At 35.9% G+C, this 16,032-nt stretch overlaps 1 protein-coding gene across 6 annotated transcripts in view; it reads left to right on the top strand.

The window, feature by feature from the left end:
- Positions 1-16,032, top strand: part of LOC127503533 (tyrosine-protein phosphatase non-receptor type 13-like) — an 83,541-nt gene that overhangs the window by 54,323 nt on the left and 13,186 nt on the right. The window contains exons 17-31 of one of the 6 annotated variants that reach the window (XM_051877474.1): positions 89-251; positions 1,509-1,875; positions 5,206-5,312; positions 6,993-7,052; positions 8,351-8,440; positions 8,848-8,955; positions 9,987-10,118; positions 10,274-10,701; positions 11,529-11,672; positions 12,309-12,402; positions 13,365-13,450; positions 13,544-13,694; positions 13,826-14,040; positions 14,146-14,244; positions 15,037-15,404. In XM_051877474.1, coding sequence (XP_051733434.1) covers positions 89-251; positions 1,509-1,875; positions 5,206-5,312; positions 6,993-7,052; positions 8,351-8,440; positions 8,848-8,955; positions 9,987-10,118; positions 10,274-10,701; positions 11,529-11,672; positions 12,309-12,402; positions 13,365-13,450; positions 13,544-13,694; positions 13,826-14,040; positions 14,146-14,244; positions 15,037-15,404 — 2,612 coding nt within the window. Of the gene's footprint in view, positions 1-88; positions 252-1,508; positions 1,876-5,202; positions 5,313-6,992; positions 7,053-8,350; positions 8,441-8,847; positions 8,956-9,986; positions 10,119-10,273; positions 10,702-11,528; positions 11,673-12,308; positions 12,403-13,364; positions 13,451-13,543; positions 13,695-13,825; positions 14,041-14,145; positions 14,245-15,036; positions 15,405-16,032 lie in introns of all 6 variants that reach the window. The other 5 variants (XM_051877475.1, XM_051877473.1, XM_051877476.1 and 2 more) reach the window with 5 other exon arrangements.

Here is a 16,032-nt window from a genome sequence, read left to right as displayed (position 1 = left end):
CCAAAGAAGTTCAGCTTCAGGCTGTTTTACATGAAATCCTTTATTTGGAGTGTCAAGGTCACACCTCTCATGTGTTTCTTTGTGGCAGAAAAAGAAGATTTGCTTGCAGAATACTTCGGACGGGATCAAACATCTGTTTCAGACAGACAGTCAGAAGACCTGCCAGTATCTGCTGCACCTGTGCTCGGCCCAGTACAAATTCCACCTGCACATGAAAGCCAGACAGAACAACCAAGAACTGCAAGACCTGGGTGAGAAAGAAAGAGCAAACAAAAATGGAAACAGAAAGTGTACATTCATTTCATTTTATTTTATTTACTTTTTATGAAGCTGTAAAAGAGCAAGAAACAGCATAAATATTGTAAATATAGATTCAGATTGTGTATTTGTCTGCAAGAAAGGCAGATATTCCATAGTTTCCACGCAATATTTCCACATACATTTTAGAAAATGAATAGTTTTGATCTTGAATGTATTTCAGTTGATACATTCATTGGCTGCTGTGAACTGTTCAAAGTTTTCTTTTCTTTTCTTTTCTTTTCTTTTCTTTTCTTCTCTTTTTTTTTTTTTTTTAATACATTTTAATGTATTACATTTGTTACAATTTTTTACTTATATATAGTAAAAAAATGAAACAAATAGAAATCAATGACAAAAAAAAACACTTAAATTCATGTTTAAAATTGTAATAAATAAATAAAAAAAAAAAATATATATATATATATATATATTACAATTTTAAACATGAATTTAAGTGATTTTTTTTTGTGACTGATTTCTATTTTTATTGGATAAATTAATAATTGATTTCTTAATTTTATTATGGTTCTCATAGTTTTGGTCAGTAAGATTTATTTATTTATTTTTAATTGATTAAATATTTTTATTCAGCAAGAATTCATTAAATTGATCTTTCAAAAACTTAAAAAAAAAAAAAAAAAAAAAAAAAAAAAACATTACCAACCCCAAACTTTTGAATGGTAGTGTAGGTCTTATAGCATATGTATGGCACTTTGATTTTACTTTGGATTTTCATTTTACATATGATTTTACTTGGTATCAAAATTTTATAATATTAAACCTTTTTTCTGTTTTAGAATTTAGAAAGATGATCATCATTTTAAAGACTGTAACAAGATGACTTCTGATATTTCAATATTTACTTCTGATATTCTGAAATATTTGCATCAAAAAGAAAACAACTTTAGGCAGAGTTTTAGGGATAAACTAGCAAGAAAATAGCAAGGAAAAGTTCCTTTGAAATATAAGAGACCTTGGGAAATAAGGAAGTGTTCCAAAAGGCCCATCCTCCTCAGTTTGCTCTTCAAATTATTGGCATTTAACTCAAAATGTTCAGGGTTGAAAATGCTCTATAGGGTCAATACAAGCCATAATGTAGAACCTTTCTTGGTTGTGTAGAAACCATAAATGGCATGCAAGCTGAAGCATGGATTTAACAGTTGCATTTTGCATGTTCTTTACCATCTTCTATCGTTTCTTCCCTGTAGAGAACTCTCCTCTGAGCAGTCTGCAGTACACTGATGGGATGGGTGCAGTTAGTCTGTCCCCAAGCACTGACCCTGAACTCTACAAGAGGATGTCCTACTCTGAGATGTCCCTCAGCAAGAGTTCATCGGGTCGGCTCAATGTCCTACCTGAACCGCCCTATCCGGGGTTCAGCAGCAGCTCCAACCCCAGGATGAAGAGTCGTTCCCATCATAACCTGGGACAGCTGCCTGAGTCGCCAGAGCACAGGATGGTGCCTTTCAGTAGCCAATCACAGAGCAGCATGGTCCGATCACAAGTGCTTGCATCATCACACCAGCGTGCAAGCTCCGACACGGACTCCATCGCTGTCGCCAGACAGCAAGAAAGGTGAGAGACAGATGCAAACATATATTTACAAAACAAATGATGGTTGCAATCTTGTCTTATTTTACTGGCTATCTCATGCATCTCTCTCACCTGTAGTTTGTCTTATATGTGACCCTGGACCACAAAACCAGTCATAAGGGTCCATTTTTTTAAAAATTGAGATTTATACAGCATCTGAGAGGTGAAGTTTGTTAGGATAGGACAATATTTGGCCGAGAACTTGGAATCTGAGGGTGCAAAATATTGAGAAAATCGCCTTTAAAGTTGTCCAAATGAAGTCTTTAGCAATTCATATCCACTCACAAAAATAAATGTTTGATATATTTATGGTAGGAAATATCTACTTTACAAAATATCTTTATGGGACATGATCTTAACTTAATATCCTAATGATTTTTGGCATAAAAGAAAAATAGATAATTTTGACCCATACATTGTATTGTTGGCTATTGCTACAAATATACCTGTGCGACTTATGACTGCATGGTTTTGTGGTCCAGGGTCACATATGGTCTTTATACCCATCTCACTCTCCTGTTCTGCTGTAGCTTTTTTTATGATGTATGCTGCTTTTCTATGCTTTGTTTCACGATATCTTTGCACCCGTCTTCTTCTGATCAATTGTAGCTTGTCTTAAAAAAAAATATTGTCTCTGTACACCTGTCTCACTCTCCTGATCTTGTACAACTTATGTGATGTCTAATAGATAACTTATCTTACAGTGTCTTTTCACCCGTCTCACTCTCCTGTTCTGCTGGAGTTTGTTTTATGATGTCTTTGTACCCATCTCACTTTCCTTATCTATTTTTTACAGTACCTTTCATACCTGTCTAGCTCTCTCTGACATGGTTTCTCTTATGTCTTTAAAACTGTCAAAATGCTGCTCTGCTGCTGTTTGTCTTGACTCTCATATCGCTCTCCTGTTTTGCAATGATTTGACTTATAATATCTGTACATCCGTCTCCTGCTTGGTTGAAGTTTGTCTTGTAATAGTCTTTACGCCTGTCTCACTCTCCTGTTCTGCTAGAGTTTGTTTTATGATGTCTTTGCACCCGTCTCACTCTCACTGTTTATATATTTACATCTGTCATACTCTTCTCCTTTACTGCAGTTTGTCTTATGTTTTCAGACTTGCCTCACTCTCTTGATTAGCATTGTGTGCCTTTTAATGCCTTTACACCCATCTCTCACTCTCCTTTTCATTGTAATTTTTTTGTTTTACAATATATTTATACCTGTCTCACTCTCTAGCTTTGTTTTATATCTTTACACCCTTCTCCTTCTGTAGTTTGTCTTGTAAATAACGTCTTTACGCCTGTCTCACTCTCCTAATCTTGTAAAATTTCATTTGTAAAGTCTAATAGATATTAACTCATCTCACCATCCTGCTCGGCTGCAGCATGTCTTATTGTTTTTTATCTTTACACCCATTTTACACTCAATTTACGTCTTTACACCCGTCTCACTCTCCTAATCTGCTGTCGTTTGTCTTATGTCTTAAAAACAGTGTCATTTTCCTATTCTACTATGGTTTGTCTTACATCTTTATACACCTGTCTCACTCTCCTGCTCTGCTGTGTTTTTGCTTTACAATGTATTTACACCCATCATTCTCTTCTGCTTTACTGCAGTTTGTCTTGTCTTCACAGCTGCCTCACTCTCTTGATTACCATCGTGTGGCTTTTAAAGGGTTAGTTCAGCCAAAAATGAAAATTCTGTCATTAATTACTCACCCTCATGTTGTTCCACACCCGTAAGACCTTCGTTCATCTTCAGAACACAAATTAAGATATTTTTGATTAAAATCCGATGGCTCAGTGAGGCCTCCATTGACAGCAAGATAATTAATACTTTCAAATGCCCAGAAAGGTACTAAAGACATATTTAAAACAGTTCATGTGACTACAGTGATTCAACCTTAATCTTATGAAGCGACGAGAATACTTTTTGTGAGTCAAAAAACATGAAGCTTTGAAGCTTTACGAATCTTTTGTTTCAAATCAGTGGTCCGGAGCTTGTATCAAACTGCCAGTCACGTGAACCATTGAAATTTTGAAACATTGCGAAACACTTATGACGTTACGAAGCCTCGTTTACTGAAATCACGTGACTTTGGCAGTTTGATACACATTCCGAACCACTGATTTGAAACAAAAGATTTGTAAAGCTTCGAAGCTTCATGAAGCAGTGTTTTGAAATCGCCCATCACTAGATATTGTTGAATAAAGTCGTTTTGGACAAAAATTATTCTCATCGCTTCATAACGTTACTGTAGTCACATGATCTGTTTTAAATATGTCTTTAGTACCTTTCTGGGCATCTGAAAGTGTTAATTATCTTGCTGTATGGAGGCCTCACTGAGCCATCAGATTTTATCAAAAATATCTTAATTTGTGTTCTGAAGATGAACGAAGGTCTTACGGGTGTGGAACGACATGAGGCTGAGTAATTAATGACAGAATTTTTGGGTGAACTAACCCTTTAATGCCTTTAGACCTGTTTTTTGTTTTACAATATATTTACACCCGCCTCACTCTCTTGCTTTGTTTTATATCTTTACACCCTTCTCCTTCTGTAGTTTGTCTTGTAAATAATGTCTTTACGCCTGTCTCACTCACTTTATCTTGTACAATTTGATTTGTAAAGTCTAATAGATAACTCATCTCACAATCCTGCTCGGCTGCTTTTTATCTTACACCCATTTTAACCTCAATTTACAATGTCTAATGTAACACCCATCTCACTCTCCTGATCTGCTGTAGTTTGTCTTCAAAACAGTGGCATTTTCCTAGTCTACTGTGGTTTTGTCTTACGTCTTTATACTCGTCTTACTCTCCTTCTCTGCTCTTTTTTTTTTTTTTTTTTTATACCCGTCTCTCTCTCCTACTCATCTGCAGTTTATGTCTTTACGCCTGGCACACTCTCCTTTTCTGCATTTCTGTGTTGCTCTGTCAGCTTGCCACTGAGCTGCCTGGGGCCAACAGCATTAATCAGCTCTCAAGGGAGACAGACAGTCTCTGTGATATTTTTAAAACTATGTTTGCACATGTTTGCAACCATTTTATAGTCCTGTGAAGATAGTTGTAATCTTATACACTCAGTAGTGTAATGCATGCTCACAGGAACAGTGCTCTTGTGGGTGAAGTCCTGATTTAGGCGATTGTAATCAAGTGCGTCTTTATGAATTGAGCATATAACTTCAGTTTATAAATATGCACTCTCTGGCGATATTATGAATTGATCAGAAAATGGAAAATAACTGCATTTATTCCACTGGATGTAAATGACTTTGCACTGATTTTCATTTACTTTTTTCCCCGGTGTCAGCAGTATGTTCAGCACCATGGTCAATGACAGTCCCCGCTGGAGCCCCAAAAGCTTGAAGAAAGAATCTGACTCTTCCTCCTGTGAGGACACGGGACAGGCGTATGTCGTAGGTGAGGACAATGAGACACGACCGGCTGTTTCTGTCTTATCTTCACTTGCCCCTGCCTGGAAAATGGCTCATCACCCTCAAAGAACGTGTCTTTCTGCTTTTGAAATTTCTTTGGTCGTCTCTAACTTCCTTACTTTGTAGTCTCTCTCTTCTGATGGTCTGTCAGGATAGTGGGCGGAATCTGTCTTTGCGTCTCTCTGTGGAGTCAGGGGCTGTCTGCCTCTTTCGTTTTATCTTTTTAACAGCTCTCTCCCTCGGTTCTTTCACTGATCTTTTCATTTTACCTCTCCATTTCATCTCATCATCCGCTGTCAGATCAGAGAGAGCAGCAGCCCAAATCCTCTCAACATCTTCCTCCGCATGTACAGAGATGTCATAAAGAGATTACAGTCTGAATTTGTGCACTTGTACATGCATCATTCTGTATGTCAGAAAATAATACAAGCCTTTATATATATAAAAAAGTGATTTTTACCATGGCAAAGAATTGTTTTTGGGTAACATGACAGCAAAATTCACCCTATTTGCTTTATTTCAACCATGTTCTTGGTTTTATTGTGCACAGATAATTTGGTGCATATTAATCCAAAGAAAGACATTTTCCTTTTTGGGTGACATAAAAAAAAAAAAAAAAAAAAAACTTACATACCATAATGGAGAGGTTGAAAAGTAACACCATGATCCAATCAATTCCAAGTGGCAGTTCACTTGGACATACATGATTGTAAAATGCAAAAACTGTTTTGTGTTATCTTTAACCATGATAAAATCATTATTATTGTTTAAAAATGACAATATAAGACACCAGTCTTCAAGTAAATATTTTATTAATAGTAACAATAATTTAGTAGCATTAGTGTGATGTTATATTGTAGCTACACTATTGTTTAACAGATTTGGGTAAGTTAATCTTTTTAATTTTTTAAAAATGTTTTTGAAAGTATTTTATGTTCACCAAGGCTGCACTTATTTGAACAAAAATACAGTAAAACAGTAATATTATGAAATATTATCACAATTTAAAAGAACTGTTTTCTGTTTGAATATATTTTAAAGTGTAATTTATTCCTGTGATGCAAAGCTGAATTTTCAGCATCATTCGGTGTCACATGATCCTTCAAAAATCCTTCTAATATGCTGATTTGCTGCTCAAGAAACATTTCTTAATATTATCAGTGTTGAAAACAGTTATGCTGCTTAATTTTTTTGTGAAAACTGATACATTTTCTTTTAGGATTGTTTGAATAGAAAGTGTAAAAGAACAGCATGTATTTGAAATAATATTTTGCAACATTAATTAATTTTCTTTAAAAAAAACAATCTTCCTAACCCCAAACTTTGAACGGTAGTGTATATTTTGAGGCATTAATATGAAATTCACTTTGTGCAGTCACAGGTGTATATGGGATATTTTACTCAACCAATCATACTCTCAATTTTATAAAATATAAAAATAGCAAATGAAACACCCAAAATGGCTAAAATTGCCAACATTAAGAGTACATTAATGTATTTAAATAAACAATTTAATACAAAAAATGTGCATTATGCATTAACAATATTGATTGATTTTGAAAATGACACAAGGAATGAACTGTCAGGTTATCAGACTTAATATCCCCTTGTATACATTTATTTAATTTCTAGTCTAGTACCTTGACCTGCTTTTAATGTTCCCCAGGTGTGAGCATGCACAGCTCTGGAGTGCCCTCTACTCCTGCCTCCTCCATAGGAATCACTGGTACGGAATATAATCTGTGTTTCGTTTAGCTTTGTGGAGCACAGAACAGCACAGCTCTATGTACTTTTTTTCTGCATGTCATCTGTTTCTTTTCAATGGTCAAATTTAGCAAAGTCCTGAAAGTTGGTAGGAAATGTCATGTCCTGTCTGGCCCTGAGACACAAACATCTGCTTAAATTGCGATAAACTTTTAGTGAAGCAAAACAGTCCCGTTTTTAATGTCAATAATAACAGTAGTTTGCCTCACAGTGACACTCACTGTTTAATCAGAGATGAGAACTTGCCAAATCCAACATGCTCCAGATTGCTGTCTTCTCTGGTGTTTTACATGGCATGGAGAACATCTTTTCAAATGCACTTTTCTCTCGCGCACACACTTGGCTCAAGTTTCATTGCCATCTTTCTCTGGCTCAGATGGTTTCTGCTTCGCTAAGCTGCGTGTTTTTAGTAGCTCTGATATACGGCCGTGGTGTGGGCTAATCTCCCTCATCCCTGAGTATGAGCTGCTGGCCACGGCTGTTAGTATAGCACATCAGAGTTGGGCCAAACATAATGCTGTCCCTTAGCACCAAAACACTAGTTATGAAAGATTAGCCCAGCTTATGGAAAGCTGTGCATGCGTTTGATACGTTTTATACCCACACAGACAGAATGAACAAGCGTTTTTGCTAGCTCTTCCCTCTGATAGAGCAGTTTCTCAACTTGTTGCACTCAAATCCAATGCAGATAAACAGCACAAAATATAACATTTAATAGACGCGTAGGCTCTGTTGTGCAACAAATCCTCCGCCATGGTCTTGTCAGTCATCTCTCCTCACGTGATCACGTGAATTCTGATTCCTGCTGTACTACGTACGGCTCTGCTGCTCATGTTGGATGAGATGGATTGAGTTGAAGTGACCATTATCCAACTGAATTAAATGTTTTTTATTTTTATAAAAAGCAAACGACAGTGAAGAAGGCGTAATGTACTGTAAGTTTAGCGGTGACATATTCTATCCTAATTTTACCCTCATGCTCCATCATGGCAATATCACGAGACTGCTTTTAACCTCGACAAAAAATCTCGTCACATTTTAATCTCGCGAGATCTCGTAGCACAAAATCTCCACACCCCCCCCTAGTCATTATTAAGTAAGGAGATTGAGGCGGGATGCTCATTTCGCCTCTCTTATGCCTGAATTTATATAATATTTATATAATATCATATGTACAGACCACAAATGTAACAGATTAAGATTCTTTATACACATTTTAAAACCTAAACCTCATCCCCCTCTGTTATTTCCCACCCACAGACTCCCTGAAGAAGAAGTTGCATGCCTTACCTTCCCCAGAGCGAGAGATACAGACCGTAAATCTGAAGAAAGACGTCAAGTATGGGCTGGGTGAGTGAGAGGGGTTCACAAATCCAGTCAGAATGGAGCTCCTTTAAAAAAAAAAAAATAAATAAATATGCTGCTACATTGGCAGATTATCAGGACACACACACACACACACACACACACATGACTATAGTGTGATGGAGTGCAGAGGTCTGGCAGTCCTCACTGCTCACACAGTGATTAATGAATCCCACTCCGGGAGAGAGAATGTGCTGTTTTATATCCACCTCAGATGGTGGCTTTCACTAAAATGGCCTGAATGAGAGGTTGTCCATCATTGATAAGAGAAATACATTTGGTATATGCACAAGTGACAGTCTCAATAAGACATCTTTGAATCTTTGGACATTTGTCTTTTTGTAGTTTGTGAGACATAGTAAAATGAAGTGTGTGTTTGTTTTGCTCACCAGGCTTTCAGGTAGTAGGCGGAGAGGCTTCTGGGCGCCAGGACCTGGGAACCCTCATCAGCTCCATCACACCAGGTGGACCAGCAGATCTAAACGGCTGTCTGAAACCAGGTATGAAAGTGGAGAGAGGAGAGGAGAGGAGTGATCTTTTTTCTATATTTATAATAGTTCTTTGAATTTTCTGATTAAAAGCTAAACATTTTAGTTGAGAAATTTACATAATTCATAGAAACTTGTTACACAATAACCATAAAAGATTCAAACCATTATAGTATGCTTTTAACTGATTTTTAGCATGCTTTAAATCAGTGGTTCTCAGCCAGGGGTCTTCAGAAAGCTTTCAAAGGGGGCTGCAGGATAGCTTATAAGTATTTAAATTAATAAATCATAATTTACATATTAAAAAAAATTTAACACTAAATTAAAAAAAAAAATCAAGTATCAATCAAGTAAAAATCAGTCACTCAAGTCAATAACTATTGTTTGTATTTTCAACTATTGTTTGTATTGTTTGATTGATCATGCAAAATTCTTTAAACTTATGGAATCACAAAATGAATCATGGTCAATTCATTTTAATATTTCAAGTTTCTGTTAATAAAAAAAGCTTTAAAACAAGCAGCTTTGTCATAATTACAGAAAAAAAAAAAATTGTATATACTGAGGAGCCTTTGCATATTGTGTTGAATAACAAGAGGCCTACGAGTCAGAGAGGTTGAAAGACTGCTGTAAATGATCGTTGAATGCTTTAAATAATTCAAGAATACTTTTAAATGATTTTAGAATGCTTTGAGTTGTTCCAAAATTCTTTGAACTGTTTCCAGAACTCTTGAAATGATTATATCACTGAACGATATCAACAGTTCAGAATCCTTTGAACAATTCCAGAATTCTCCAAAAGATTTTGGAACACTTTGAACAATTTATAATAATACATTTATAATATATATAATATTATTATTATTATTATTATTATTATTATTATTTATTTTAATTTTTTTAATGTTTATTTTGTTTCAAGTAACACACTTTTTTATGGTTTTAGTTAATTATAATTATAATAACCCTGTCCAGAATGCTTTAAACATTTTAGATTGTTCATTGTAAAGTTGGTAACTCCACATTTTTGCTTTTTCCTGCAGGTGACAGGCTGTTGAGTGTGAATGACATCAGTCTTGAGAGCTTATCACATGATACTGTGGTGGAGATTCTGCAGAGCACCCCTGATGATGTCACATTGGTTGTCTCTCAACCTAAAGAGAGGCTGTTTCCAGGTAATAGAAATAATATATACACTTTGCATGTGGCCATTTTGTAAGAACTAATATACACAATGCAATAGCATTTCACCATAATCTTACTGAAAAAAGCTTTTCTGGAGGCTTTTAGATGGCAGTACCGTAAACAAGCCTCTTTTCCCCTCTGTTAGGCTCCCCTTCAGGAATCCATCACTATAAATCAGCCACTCAAAATCAAGAAGTAGATGTCGATTCTTCCTCTGAAGATCATACATGCTCCCCCAGCCCACCACTTATCTCCAGCAAAATGTCTCCGCCTCAGTCTGTTCGACAGGGCAGCGTCAGTTCGCAGGACTCCAGGACAGAGACTGGCGGCCTTCAGCAAACAAATCTCAATGGATTCCATCGCAACATTCCCACCGATGGTCCCGCGGAAGCGCAGTCCCTGCCAGCTGACAGTAAACCCTCTGTTGAAGCTACTCCACCAGCTTTGCCACCTAAAACTAGAAAACCCAAAGTGCCAGATGTTCCTAAAGAGCTGGAATACTCCGACAGAGGGGATTCCGACATGGATGAAGACACATACTCGAGTAGCCAAGAGAAACAAAAGACTAAAAAGGTAGAATCAATCTCTGTAGTGATTTGAATGAACTTTGACTCTGAAACCATGAGGTTTCATTTCGAGTTTCTAGTCAGCATCTGTTTGATATGAACTTTGACGTGTGATTTTTAAGATGTTACTTCAGTGTTTAAACCTCACAAAAATATTAAATTGCTTTTTTTGTTTTAAATAATAGGACGGTTCTCGCTCGCTCATTGTATCCCTCCTTGGAGTTACCTACATGCCAGTGGATTTTCACTAATCAAATGCACATAAACATATTTCACGTTTACACCATGTCCTAACCATGTCTGATTCAACAGGTTTAAACCAATGAAATCAACATTTGCTAAAGAAAACGTCCCTAAAACTATTAGTTGTTCTAGAGTTAGGGATGTTACCAAATTCATTGCATTGAAGGAGGTACTTCAAGGGTTAGTTCATCCAGAAATGAAAATTATCCCATGATTTAATCACCCTCAAGCCATCCTAGGTGTATATGACTATCTTCTTTCAGACGAACACAATTAGAGATGTATTTAAAAATATCCTTGCTCTTCCAAGCTTTTGAAGTTCTTGGAAGTTCCCTTAAAAGCTACTATCACCGTTTAGGTTCAATACTTAGTATATATCTACACTTCAGAGCCAAGCAAATGTGTGAAATATCAATAAAAACATTCTAACTGCTTGTGACCGTCCCTTGCTCTCTTTCTGACCAGTTGCATTTCTGAATGTAAATGCAATGCAGTTGCGCATGTCAACACCATTAACCTCTGACCCCTTGACCCTTGCATGTATACGGCTATGCACGGCCTTGTATTTACCCAGCTCTTCTCTGTTTACAGGGGGTTTCTCCCAACATCGTCACGGAGACTTTAAGTGCTAGTAGCCCAGAAGTCAATAGCCTCCAGCCTGGAGATCTATTTGACATTGAGCTGTCCAAAATAGACAGCAGTCTGGGCATTAGTGTCACGGTACTGTTCGGAAAGGTTTTCGCTCTCTCTTTTTTTTCTCCTTTGTTTCCCTTTTACTTACTTTTTGTGTGTGTGTGGTGTTGTTTTTGTACCCTTAGCCCTCTCTCCTTTTTGAAGCTCCTCGCTTGGCTTCAGTTTTGGGAAAGTAGATTTGGCTCTTTGCATGCAGATTTTTACAGGCATTTGAATTGGCTCCTTCATAAACGGTAAAACCGAAAAACAGTAGGTACAGCAAAGTGCAGAAACACGCACGGCCAAGACTACGTGCCACCTTTTCAGCTGTATTGTTTTTATGACGAAGAAGCACTAATGCCTGCATGGATTTGCATTTGCTTGTCTACGGTGTGATTTTACAGTGATGCTTTTTACAGCATGTTGCTATTGTTATGTAGATTTTTTTTGTGATTTGAAATGATTTTTTTTTTTTTTTTTTCTCTCAGTATTTCAAAATACTGCAATGAAATTCATTAATCAACTCAAGAAATCAAGTGGTTTGCTTTATGATTGAAGGATGGGTATATCCAGAAAATATAAAATGAGCATGTCCAATTGGTTAATTAATACACTCATAGATCCAAAACATAGAGCATAGGCACTTTTTTCCCATGATGTCTTTGTTTATGGCTATATTAACATGTTTGTCTGTCTCAGGGTGGATCAAACACAACAGTGAGGCATGGAGGGATATATGTCAAAGCAGTCATTCCTAAAGGAGCAGCTGAGCTGGATGGGAGGATAAAGAAAGGTAAAAAGGAATTATTATTATTATTTTTTTTTTAATTAAAAAATAATACACTACCGTTCAAACGTTTGGGCTCAGTAAGATTTTTTTTTTTTAAATAAATTAATAATTTTATTCAGCTAGGATGCATTAAATTGATCAGAAGTGATGGGGAAGACATTTATAATGTTACAAAACATTTATATTTCTAATAAATGCTGTTCTTTGGAATTTTCTACCTATCAAATCTTTTTTTTTTTTTTTTTTTTGGGAAAAAAATTTATATATTAAAATATAAAAATTGTTTTAAATTGTAATAATATTACTATTACTGTTTTTACTGTATTTAATCAAATAAATGCAGCCTTTGATGCAGGTTTTATAAAAAAAAACATTGATTTTCATTACTGTTACATTTTACAGAAATATCACAATGCACAATAACATCACATCACGTCACAATATACATTTATAACATAACATCACAATATATATTTATAACTTAACATCACATCACAATATATATCTATAACATCACATCACAATATATATTTATAAAATCACATCACAATATATATTTATAACATCACATCACAATATACATTATAACATCACATCACAACATAACATAACATCACATATCACAATATACATTATAACATAACATCACATCATATCACAATATATTTATAACATAACATCACAATATATATCTATAACATCAAATCACATCACAATATATATTTATAACATCACATCACATCACAATATATATTTATAACATCACATCACATCACAATATATATTTATAACATAACATAACACGACCCAACATAGGACAAGCGTTTTATTTAAGAATATTATATAATATATAAAAGTAATATTTCGTGGAGTAAAAGATGACCTGTATTTTTCTTCAAGAGATTCACAATTTTACAAGACTTTCACAGTTTTGTAAGCCTGTGTGTTGATTGTGTGTCGTACAGGGGATCGTGTCATGGCTGTGAACGGGAAGAGTCTTGAAGGAGCGACTCACAAACAGGCAGTAGAGATGTTGAGAGATACTGGGCAGGTGAGAATGCTGGGTGCCACACAGCGCCCCCTAGAGGACTTTTCTTCTCTGAAGGTTTAACTGTGTTTTTTAAAATGAATTCCCGTTGTCTAGGTGGTGCATCTGTTGATGGAGAAAGGTCTGCCCCCAGAAAACAGCATTCATGCCCCTCTGACCCCTCAAGGCACCTCTTCTGAACCTCAAAACGCAGCTGTGGAGGAGGTACCACCACTGAAGAAAGCAGAATACAACTTCATTACTCCAGGTATGAGGTGGAATTGACACACTTGCTTACGAGCATATGAAAATGTGCTAGAGGTTAAACATGTGGGCTGGTTACCCAAAGGTTGTGGATATGAAGAGTAAATCGGTGTCCTCTTTCTTATTTAACTCTAGATAACACGTTTGATGTGGGGTTGCTGAAGAACACGTCCGGTCTGGGATTCAGTTTCAGCCGTGAGGAGAACGTTCCCGGAGAGCCCTCGGGCTCCAGCATGGTCCGGGTCAAGAAGCTGTTTCCAGGGCAACCAGCAGCCGAGAGTGGCCGCATCGAAGTGGGCGACGTCATTCTACGTGTCAATCAGACGCCACTCAAAGGACTTTCACAACATGTACGTTAACCCTTTACTTCAGTCTGTGAGGATTTAAAAAAAATAATTTCAAACAAAAGTATATACCAAACAAAAAAATGTATATTTTCTATTGCTGTTTGTCAGGAGGTGATCTCTGCTCTGAGGGGGACAGGACAGGAGGTGACCCTTCACTTGTGTAGACCTGAACCAGGGGTCTTACCTGAGATGGACCCTGCCATTACAGTAAGACTTTTTGTTTTCGTCACTGACCTTAATTTACGTGTCTGCGTCATGTTCCATTACCAAAGGAATATTCGGCTTTGTTTTCGCTCATTAATTTCAGGAAGGGACATGATGTGACTATCTGTAAATTACAGCCATATATGTTTCATTAGAAAAGTATTCCCACCACAAGAGATGAATTTAGACAAATTTATTTAGTTTTATTGAGTCTTATTTTGAGTCATTTTATTTTGAGTCTTTATTTTTATTTATTTTGCTTTTTATGTTATCTTATTTTATTGTCTTTTTATTTTTTTATTTTATTTTACTTATGTTTGTTTTTATTTTCTTTTGAGTATTTCATTTTGTTTTATTTTTTTATATTTTGAGTATTTTATTTGAATTTAAGTATTTCATTTTGTTTTATTTTATTTTGAGTTTTAGAGATTTGTTTTGTTTTGAGTATTTCATTTTGTTTTATCTCATTTTATTGAGTATTATTGTTTTATATTGAGTATATTTTTAATGGGTTTTGATATTAATTTTTGCATTTTTTTTGTCTTATTTTATTTTGAGTAACTCCTTTTTTTTATTTAATTTTATTATTACTTATTTCATTTTGAGTATTTTATTTATTTATTTTTCATTTTATTGAGTTTTATTGTGATCTCAGTAACTCTCCAGTGGCCTTCCTAATTTTTTTTTTTTTTTTTTTTTAAGCAGATTTAGCAGTTCTTCACTGATTCAGCTATCACCATCTGTTTTTGACTATTTCACATCTTTAAAATAAAAACTAAAATTCACCCTCCCCAGACTCCCGTGCCTTCTCCACGAAAGGAAGCTCGTCCCAAGCCCCAGCCCCAGCCCCAGCCTGATCCCAAGACGAGCTCTCCACCTCAGGTGGAGCGCCAGCGGTTGGTGGGTCCTGTGGAAGAGGCTCTGGAGAGGTTGCTGATGAAGTCGCCCAGTCGCAGGGACAGTTACAGCGACAGCACGGACAATGACGAGTTGGAGGAGGCCTTCAGCCCTGCCAACCTAGAGCAGGCTAGTCAAGCCTGGGACCGGAGTGTCTATCAAACCCCCTTGGAAAGACTCCCATATGAGGCCAATATGGATGACACTGTACGATCTGCATATTATTCACCCAGACAATCCATGTCTAAACCGGAGGCCAACAGAAGGTCAGAAATGTACTCTTAAACTATAAGCCTAAAAAAAAGTGTTTTGCTAATATATGTGCATGCTACACTCTAAAAAAAAAATGTTGCTACCTTAAATTTTAAGGACAATCATTAATAATAATAATAATTAATAATGTTTTATTTATATAGCGCCTTTCCAGTGCTCAAGGACACTTTGCATGCAATAAGAAAAGGATAACACCAATAGAGTAGACAATAATGACAAACAATAGTAAAACGGAAAAGTAGAGTATTACAAAGTAGATTAGAGTAACGAGAACAGTAAAAGAGCATTACATAGACAGGACAACATACAGCTGCGTAGAATCAAGCACAAATATGTTAAGCAAAGACATTTGCTGTTTAAGTATGGAAGATTGTTTCTGCCATGGAATAAAAAAGGTAATTGCGACTTTTTATGTCACAATTCTGACTTACTTTTTCTCAGAATTGCATGTTTATATCTCAAAAAAGTCTTTTTTTCTACGAATTGGACTTTATAACTCGTAATTGCAAGGGTATCTCACAATTCTGAGAAAAAAAGTCAGAATTGTGAGTTTATATCCCAAAATCCTGACTTTTTTTCTCGGAATTGTGAGTTAATATCACATGATTCTGAGAAAAAAAG

The sequence above is a fragment of the Ctenopharyngodon idella genome, chromosome 21 (assembly GCF_019924925.1).
Source record: "Ctenopharyngodon idella isolate HZGC_01 chromosome 21, HZGC01, whole genome shotgun sequence".
NCBI classification, from domain to species: domain Eukaryota; kingdom Metazoa; phylum Chordata; class Actinopteri; order Cypriniformes; family Xenocyprididae; genus Ctenopharyngodon; species Ctenopharyngodon idella.
This window is presented reverse-complemented; position numbering and strand designations above follow the sequence as displayed.